This window comes from Octodon degus, unplaced genomic scaffold (assembly GCF_000260255.1).
Source record: "Octodon degus isolate 3935 unplaced genomic scaffold, OctDeg1.0 scaffold00229, whole genome shotgun sequence".
In the NCBI taxonomy this organism is placed as follows: Eukaryota; Metazoa; Chordata; class Mammalia; order Rodentia; family Octodontidae; genus Octodon; species Octodon degus.
The window spans coordinates 169,024-179,095 of record NW_004524805.1 but is presented as its reverse complement, the minus strand read 5'-3'; the positions used below and the strand labels follow the sequence as shown (position 1 = coordinate 179,095).

The following is a 10,072-nucleotide window of genomic DNA, read 5'->3' as shown; positions in this document are numbered from 1 at the left end:
ATACTCTAGGTGCAAGCAGGGAGATAATGTCTGAAGACAATTTGGCCAGTTGGTTAAAAGCCTTTTAAAATATATATATTGGGCTGAGGAGATAGTTTAAGCGCCTCCCTGGGAAGTAAGAGGCCTGCCCTGGAAGGAGATGGTGACTCCCTGGCCGTCCCTCCTTTTCTTTGCCTTCTCATCTCATGACATAAGTGGTTTGCTCCACCACATGTTTCTTCCACGGTGTGCCACCCCAGACAACAGCCCGGAGCAATGCATCTACTTGATCTCCACAACTAGTAGGCAAAATAAACCTTCCTCCCTGAAAGGTATTTTGTTAGACATGGCAGGAAAGCTGGCCAACACAATCAGTAACTCTGACTGAAATAAGCTAAGTTAACAATCCCCTGCCAAAGGAGAGCTTATTCTGCCTTCGTCCACCACTGAGCAGACTGAGAGCTGAGGTCTTTAGTTAGCTCCTCCTACTCTAAGGGAAATACGACATCTGCATCACAGGCCTGGTCAGAATGCTGACCACCTTTCCTTTTACTCTGAAAGTCACCACTTCATAATTCAGGGAAATATAATTCAGCAGCTGTACCTTATAGTTGCCAGCTATGCGTTAATATTTATCTTAAGATACTTTTTCTTTTTTTGTATTATTGTAACTAGGGTCTTCACGCTGAGCCTTATCCCAGTCCTACTTTTTATTATTTTGTGACAGATTTTTGCTAAGTTGCCCAGGCTGGCCTTGAACTTTGAACTCTCTTGCCCTTATCTCCTAAGTAACTATGATTGTAGCAGTATGCCACTGTATCCAGTTACAATATTGTTTTTATGTAGACACATTAAAATATGCTATAAAGAAAAATGCACACTAATAATAAAAACCCTCAAAAAGTATACTTCAAAAATTTAACATGGAAGGATTAGGTAAGGGTTGAAATATTCCACTTATGGGCTGGTGAGATGGCTCAGTGGTCTAAAGCACCTACTTAGAACAAGCTTAAGCTAAGCAAAGCACAGGGACTGCGGTTCAATCCCCCAGCACCACATGCCAGCCCGCCCCGCCCCCTGGTGGGCTGAGCTGGCCACACACACACACACACACACACACTAAATAAATAAATAAATAAATAAAATACATTTAAAAAAAAAAGAAATATCCCACTTATTATAAAACTAAGTAATCCTGGCTCTCCTGTTTTTATTTAGATGCATTTTAGGAAATGATTTATGAACCCAATGAAATCTCACATCCTCTACATCGATCTCTGAGGTATTTGAAGTAACAGAGATAATGCTTTCTCTTCAGTTCAAGTCCAGGCCAATTACATTGTAAAACGTATTTTACAGTAAGCCAGAGCTCCTTTATCCTTAAAATAAACACATGACAAGAGGAAAAGGACAGGGCAACCACTTAACAGTGGCTGACTTGTTAAAGAACAAGATAAATATAATTTTGAATTTTCATTTGTGAGTTGTAATAAACCTATGTTAAGTACAATGGAAACACTGATTTCTTTTGAAAACTAAACACCATTGATAAGATCACTGATTTATTTTACAGAGGTACAATAAAACCCGCACCAGGCTAGACTGAATGCATCACGGTGAGGTTTTGTCCAAAAATGATACCGTTACCTGTCTCATTCATCACACCCTGCGGGAACAGAGCCTTCATGGCAAGGAAGGCGTTCTGGATCTGTGCTGTGTGGGCACGAATAATGGAACCCAGGCTGAGAAACTAGAAAGGGCCCTGCAGTGAGTGAGGGCCAGACTAAGGGGCGGGGCTCAGACGTCTCGTGAAAACCATCATGTGGTTTTTTTTTTTTTTTTTTTTTTTTTTTTTGTATTTTACTACAGGATCTATAGAGTATATAGGGCCTCACTCGGATTTGTAGTGATCCGCCTGTATTCAGCCTCCCAAGAGATGGCATTACAGGCGCACGTCACCACACCCAGCCTATGGTGTTTTTAATCCTAACACTTTAGAAAAAACTTGCCATAATCCCAATATGATCCTAATTTTGGTATACACTGTTTAGCATTTTTTCATATAATGTTAATGACCATATGTGATTATATTAATTATTACTGCTGCCACTTATTGGCTAACTTCTTTTGTTTCAGGAACCATGCTGCTTTATTTTTTATTATTTTTTAAAATGTATTTGGTACAGGGTCTCACTACACAGCTTGGACTCATAGTAATACTCCTGTTTTCAGCATCCCTAATGCTGGGATTACAGGTGTCTACCGCCACACCAGGACTCGGTGGCCCGGTTCAGAGCACACAGGGACAAGGCCAGCATGGCATTAGGTCCGGAGGCTGAATGCTTTATAGGCATAACCTCCCTTAACTAGCACTCCAAGTCTCTAGGTATGATTATGATTTGTGAACTGCTGATGTGGAACCTAGGCCCAGAAGGCTAAATTAGTGGTCCAAGACCACCCACACACTCACCCACCCACCCATCCACCCACACACACACACACACATGCGTGCGATCAATTCACTGGCTTATATATCAGCCCACATATTTCTAACTCAAATGTTCTTTCCACTGTACTTGGAGGTACCCTAAAATATATCCCATTTACTACAGATGTAATTTTACACTCAGAATTGAATCTATTAACTTGATATACAAATAATTATTCATATATCCTAGTACTGCCCATGCAACTATACAAGTTTTACAACTGCTGTTTTAATTTCCTAGTCTCTACTTTTGGGCACTTATCTTGTTGCTGACTTTTTCTCCACCATTATAAATAATACCATCATAAGTACTTCTGCTTATAGTTTTTACTTAGCACAGATCATTTTCCTGAAAGATACTGCAGAAGAATGAATAGTTTAATGGTGTCTTCTATCTACACACAAACTGACTTTTGAGAGGGCAGTACCAGTTCACACTGTCAGTGACCGGGTGAGACTACAGGAAGTTCCCACAGGTGTGCCGAGAGGAGTAAACTTACTTTTGCCAATCTGATAAGCACAGGCTGACATTACTTACATTTCTTCTTCTTCTTCTTCTTCTTCTTCCTTTTTTTTTTTTTTCCCCTACAGGTAAGGTAAATCACAAGGTAACATAGTGGGATAATTTTGTTCTCTTTTACAATCAAAAAGCCTTTTATGGCCAAACAGTGATGGAATGGAGATGATAAATATACATTTCAGACTTTCATCACCAATGAAAAACACAGCATTTTTATGGACTTAAAACTGCCATCAGTGCATTTAGATTTTGGAGAAATAACCAAAACATAAAATACCTCTACAATAATACAATATTACCGCACAGTGAGGTCATTTTAGTAAACTACCGTTGTTTAAATATAGGAAAAGTAACCTCTTGGTTGAAACAAGTGCTTTTTCAGGCACATTCTTATATTCAAAATTAGTGCTGTACCAGAGCCACACATTAACCGTTTAATCACATCCCTGTTAAAAAGTTGTCAGGCTTCCATTTCTTCAGGAAATATTTTCACCAGGGTGTTGTCTATCTCCACAAAGTAAGCTTTCTTTGCTATTACAAACTTCACACATATTACAGAGATTGGAGTTCACTAATTTTTCATTTTTTGAAAAGATCTAGGCAGAGTTACTAGACTAAAGCTGATTTTTCTTTTCTTCTTCTTCTTCTTTTCTTTTTCTTTTTTTTTTTTTTGTATTTTAGGGAAGAGTCTACAGGGTGTTCAGGGTCTCACTGCTAGATTGGACTTGTAGTGATCTGCCTCTTTACAGCCTTCAAAGACCTGGGATTGGGGCCGGGGAGATGGCTCAGTGGAATAAGAGCTTCCCTGGCAAGTGCAAGAGTCTGAGTTCAATCCCTGGTTCGGCCAAAAAAAAAAAGAGCTGGGATTACAGGCACTTGCCACCATGCCCAGTCTCACACTCTGAGGGCAGGGCCGGCATGGCAGGCAGGCCCGGGGATTGAGCCCCTGGCCCCTGCACGTGCTTGCAGGCGCTTTAATCCACTGAGCTATTTGGCTAGCCCTTAAAGCTGACATTTTTAAAGGCATGCAACAAGAATAGCCTCACAATGATGGCGAAGAAGCCACTTAGAGGAGAGGGGGGGGAGGGGAAGAACTCAGTGGAATAAGCACTTCCTTGGCAAGCGCAAGGGCCTGAGTTCAATCCCTGGTTCTGCCAGAAAAAAAAGCCACTCAGAGTTTCAGTGACCTCATCCATGGGCATATCCTGCCACCCCTTGAAGAGAACAGCTGAGCAAACTAAAACTGAGGATATGAAGAACTGTAACAGATGTAGAGTATGCCCAGCACTGGTTCAGGTAGTTGATCTGAATACTCACACACACCACCAAGCTGCAGCACAGCATGCCCAGACCCTGCTTATTGGAGCCCAAGAACACACTGTCTAGGAAAGGATGGTAATGTACAGCAGGATGTTGGTGTGCCCATGGCCAGGTCCTATCATGTAGACTAGTAACAAGGCCACAGTGAGCACAAATGTCCCAAGCCCTACAAAGCCTGGGTTACGTAACTTGTGTGACAGTTCACTCAAGGTCTCTGTCTCCTCTTTTGGAGTATGGATGACCATCATTTTAGATCCTAGAGTACTTAGCAAACACTCACTTTTCCCATAATGATGGAGTCTTTCATTTACAAAGCATGAGGAAAGAATGGTACTGACAAGGACACTGGGAGCTCCCAGTGGGGTTCACCAGCACACCTGGGGCAAAGGTATAGGTATCAAAGTCCCACTGACAGCAGTCCTGCCCACCATTACCACTCTTCAAAGTGGGCATAGCCACCCTGACAGGCTCTTGCCTTGCCTGGAAAGTGGCAGGGCTTTCTTTTTTGAAATGAAACTCCTCCCAGTGAAAATGCTGGAGGCCATAGCCAATTCCAAAGCAATATAAAAGTCTTATTTTCCACACCCCAGGCTTATTTTGTTCCTGCGAACCACACTGAAACTCACAGAATGCAGAAGTAGAGGGTAATTGTACAGGTTGAGGTAGTATTCATATCCTAGTTTTGAGGAAATGGTGTCCTTCCTTTCTAGTGTCCTTCCTTTCTAAAAGCCATGGTGCAGTGCAGCCCTTCTCTGCTCCCCATCCTGTTTACTGTATCCTTAGATCACCCTTCAGTTCTTCCTGTCTTTGTACAAATGTGGTAAATATCTTCTCCAGATGAGCACAGCCTCCCCTGCATCTGCCCAAGCTGGAAGTAGTCTGGAGCAGTGGTGCATGCAGGGACCCTTCCCCCAAAGATCACCCCTGAAGGCTGCCCCTGCAGGGCCGCCACCACTCGTGGGGCCACCAACTTCTGTACAGTCCAGCAGACAGTGCCAACATTCACGGAAACAAGCCTACCTGGATGACTTCCTGCCCCCACTGCTGGGACCGGTAGGACCCATTACTTACTCTTCTTTGATTACTTTTACATTGAACATTGCTTCATGTTTACCAACTCCACTTCCTCTTTGGGAACTACTTAATCACACACCTAGGCTATTCGTTTTTGTCTTTCTCACTCATATTTCATATTTTACCAGACTTCTTTGCAATTCCTTATTTCTTGAAGTTTATATATACATAAAGCATGTCACCCTTGATCCTCATGAAAACCTGTGCAGGAAAGCAAGGAGGCATTCAAATACATATATTCATTCTATCCCTTAGTAACTGTCTCAGTTACTCTTTTCTCATTGCTGGGACAAATACCCAACACCCAAAATGAAGGAAAGAAAAGTTTATTTAGCAGCTCACGGTTACTGGAGGTTTCAGTCCATACTGGGCTGGCTCCAAGGCAGAGTGGCACAGGGCAGAAAGCAACCTTTCGTGTGGGCAGCAAAGAGGAAGAGAGCAAAGGGAGTAGCAGCAGTTTAAGCAGCTAGCTTCACTTCCCTTACATTGTAAGGTAAATTACCTGCCCCAGGACAGCTGGAGCACTCAAACCCATAATCCAGGGGATCTTGAGTTAATCACAAACTCTAGAAGTCTGCCCCAGGACTGCATGAGGCTCTGGGGGGTAAAACTAGACACAAACCATAACAGTAACCACTTCAATGGATTAGGAAATTATCTTCTTTTCAGCTGTAGTATGTAAGAGTAGGTTTATATTTCAGTTTTCCTATCTCTAGAATAAACTGGGGCTTAATTTAGTCCATCTGGAATTTGGGTGTGGTCAGAATAATAGGTCTAAATGTATTTTCCTTAACACCGCCAACCAGTTATATTAACGTTATTTATTAAATTCCTTGTTTGTAACATAAATGGGAGAAGATGAAAGTGAGAAAGTAAAGAGGATGTTGGTCAGGCAGCTGGGGAGGGTTTAGCCTCCACCTGACCTAAAGCTTCAGAACCACCTTCCCACTTGCAGCAGAAGAGAAAGGCTGGGGTGCCTGCAGGTGGTCTGAGGGGAGTGAACTCTGCCTACCTGCTTTGGTGTTCTGTAACAGGCAGGGGCTGACTTCCCTAGTGCTCCCCAGATACACTGGATTTCAAAAAATTCATGGAAACTGCATCAAAGTTCTGGTCCCTGAGCCCTGGGAGGCTAAACTGCCAGTCCTTCAGCATTGTAAGTGCCCCACCTTCCACCTCCCACGCCCTCCCACTGCCCTCACTTTCATCACAAATCCAGCCATCCTGCATCTCCTATCAGATGCACGACCAGGGCCCAGAAACAATCCCAAGGACCTGTGCTGCCCTCACAAGGCAGGCCCGCCTTCACAACAATTTGTGCTGGGAGGCAAGCAGGCACGCAAGCCCCAAGGGCATTAGCAAGGACTCAAGGGAGGAGATAGATCTCATGCTCAGGGTTTAGGACTCTAAGCACCCTGCTCTACTCCCTTTGGGCGGCAGCAGAAAGGTTCAATCATTTCATCCACTCAGCATTTCTCGGCACCCGCCCAGGCTCCTGTCTGTCCCAACCCAGGGGCTGCACTTCAGCAGGAGAAAGCACAAGAGCAGCTCTATGACTCATCTCCACAACCCACTTGCTGTGTGACCTTCAGGCAGGCATCTTTCTCTCTGCAAGGCCTTCCTAAATACTCGGGATTATAGCAGAACCTGTATCTCTGGGCTGCTGTGAGGACAGATGAATTCACGTATAGAAAGCCCTTCAAAAAGCTCCTCACATCAAACTCAATAAATGTGGGAAATAAACAGGCTGACAGGTTCAGCCTGAAATCTGTGCTAGTGCATTCCACCCAATCATATCCTAGTTCTTCGTGATCTTTTATTTGAACCTGGAAACCATTTCTCTTTTTTATATATATATTTATTTTTATTTATTTGAGAGAGAGAGAGAGAGAGAGAGAGAGAGAGAGAGAGAGAGAGAGAGAGAGAGAAAGAGAGTGTGGTGTGTGTGTGTGGCCAGCTCAGCCCACCAGGGGGCGGGGCCGGCTGGCATGTGGTGCTGGGGGATTGAACCGCTGTCCCTGATGCCTTGCCAAGCTTGTTCTAAGTAGGTGCCTTAGACCACTGAGCCATCTCTCCAGCCCTGGAAACCATTTCTCTAAAAAATATTTTCACTCTCATTGAGCCTGTAACTCCACATGCTCACAAGATTCAGGATCAATTAAAATTATGGGAAAAAAAAAGAGTCAGGATCAAAAGAACGCAAGAAGGAAAAACTTAGTCTTAGAAGACTAAAGGACCATGGCAGGTTAAACATCTGGACAAGGGAACCCTAGAACATGGGGAAATAAATATCCTATGCTCTGTGCAGAATAAGTGGTGGAAACCTCTTCACCAGGACTGCCCCTTCAGCATTTCCACATTGCCCAGTACCCTAAGAAGTTGGGTCTGCTCTCCCACAAAGACCACACCAGCCCATTGTTATCTCAAGATACATACAAAACAATTCCCAAGACGCACTCTCCCTACAGAAGTAAAGGTCAAAGATGGAAGGAGAAAAAGTGGCTGGAGCACTAGCAACTGAACTTGCTGTTGTTGGTAGTCTCCCTGACCATGCCCTTTTCCTGTTTATTTCCCTTTCTCTTGGCTTACAGGAAAGCTTCCTTTGGCAGTGTTTGTTTCTTCCACATGAGTTGTAAAAACAAGGGAAGGAGATTTGTTTGTTTGCTGCTGGGTGCTTTGGTCTGATCTTTCACAGAGGCAAGGTAATACTGTAATCAAGGGGCGGGGCTCAGGGTGGCTGGGGAGATGGGGCTGGGGGCTCCAATGGCAAGGCTGTTTGCCGCAGCTTCAGAGAGGAACCCACCAGTTTTTCAGTGTCTGGCTCAAAGCTGTTGCAGGGTGGGCTTTTACTGTCTGAACTCCACTCAGGTGGAAGTGGCACCGGGAGGGAGGGCATCATAGACAGATTTCCTGACCCTTCTAGGTGGACCTCCAAGGAGAAATCCAGATGCCGGAAATGGCTGAGGCTATCTTATTCCCTGATCTTTCTAATGATGTCACTCATGTCACTATAAATTAAGCATCCCCAGTATGATGACAAACTGAGCTTGACCATAGGGGCGTCTCATATTTTCAGCCACATTAATTTCCAACCGGTAGAATTTTTTTAATTTTAAAGAGAATAAAAAATAAAAATGATACAGAATTTCAAAACAAGATAAAAAATATCGGTTGTTACATTGCATAGTGTTATCTTCAAAGTAGTTGCTCAGATTACCAGATATAGCATGCAAAACTGATCAGACAATTAAGCATTAACTGTTCTTTCAAGGAACCAGTAGAAATTAGTACACCTATCCTAGTTATCTCACACACTCACACACATAACATTTTTTTCTCCTCTTCCTTTTCACCTATCCCCTATCCTAGTTGTTTCCTTTTGAGCAGTTTCTTTCCCTTTCACAATATCTATTGTACCTTTTGGATTTTATTTACTCTTTCAGTTTCTTACACTAGAGACTGTTAGAATGTTTGTGCCTACTGTCTCTGGACTCACAGCACCTGCAGAAGGCAAAACACAATTGCCACTATTTTTTATCTCTTCTAAAAAGAGACAACCCTCAAGTCGTTTTTATTTTCACCCCAAATCAAGTCCCTTCTCTCTTTACCAAATTCAAGGAGTGCTTTTCCTTTCTGCCCGATGAAGCCAAAACACAGAGGCACAATCATGAACTGTCATGTCTCTTGCCATGATGAGAGACAGAAGTGGGTGTTAGGTGCAATTTCACATTTAGTTAGATTTTGCTCCTGCAATTACCCGACAAAAACCATGCATTATAAAACCGAGACTTCTTTTTTTCCTTCTCTCTCTCTCTATGAGCTTTTCTCTTCCTCTTAAAATCCATTTTCTATCAGTCTCTGAGATCACTGTGCCCCGTCCCTAGAATTGCAGCAGAAGCACAACAGTCCACTCCTGCCAAACTAACCTGGTTTTCAGGCACCTTTCCTAGGCCACTTTCTTGGTCACCGCTGCTCATACTACTTGGAACGAGCGAGGGGAGCCCAGAGGTCCTGTCCAGGCAGGTCTTCACCCGATAAATACAAGGACTGGGGAACCCTCTCGGGCTGGTCAGGGAGATTCATAGGGACTGGGAGGGGACGTCTCGCGGAACGGATAGTGGCCCTCGAGGGCGGCACAGGGGACCCTCGCAGGTCGGCGCGAGGGCGCTTACCCAGCTCTGTGGAGGCCCCGGCGGTGGCCGGGACCCGGGCGCCGAGAGCCAGGCCGCCCAGGTGGGCGTCCGGCGTCCGGCGGAGGCGGTAGCTGCGGTAACCGCGATGCGGAGCGAACTTGCAGATGCTGCGGCCCCGCGCTGTGCAGTTGAAAAGGAAGCAGCCGAGCGCGGCGGCCGCGGGCGCGGGCCGCGGGGGCAGCTCCACCACAGCCACGGAGCAGCGCGGCTCGGCGCAGCAGGCCGCTACGCACTGTCGCCAGTCCCGCACCGCCGCCGGCGCCCGCAGGAAGCTGGCGCCCGCCGCCAGGGAGTCCTTGGTGCGGATGATGGCGTCCGGGAGCGCGCTGTAGCCGTCGCCGCCCGCGCCCGGGCAGCCCTCCCGTGGGCCGCCGCCCGCTCGCAGCTCGAGCTCCAGCTCCTCGGCCGGCGTCTCCCGCTGCAGCTGCCGGCGGAAGTCCTCCAGCAGCTGCTGCACGCCCGACAGCTGCGCGTGCAGCTCGGACAGCGGCGGCCCGGCCG

General features: G+C 45.5%; 1 protein-coding gene and 1 pseudogene across 1 annotated transcript in view; both read right to left on the bottom strand.

The window, feature by feature from the left end:
* Lrp11 (LDL receptor related protein 11) overlaps positions 1-10,067 on the bottom strand; it is a gene marked incomplete at its 5' end in the record, with an annotated part of 56,362 nt that extends 46,295 nt beyond the window's left edge. Inside the window, one exon of the mRNA XM_012517904.2 lies at positions 9,551-10,067. Within this exon, the coding sequence (XP_012373358.1) occupies positions 9,551-10,067 (517 nt within the window). The remainder of the gene's footprint in view (positions 1-9,550) is intronic.
* Positions 3,437-5,371, bottom strand: LOC111813822 (annotated as a pseudogene).
* Positions 10,068-10,072: the final 5 nt, after the last annotated feature.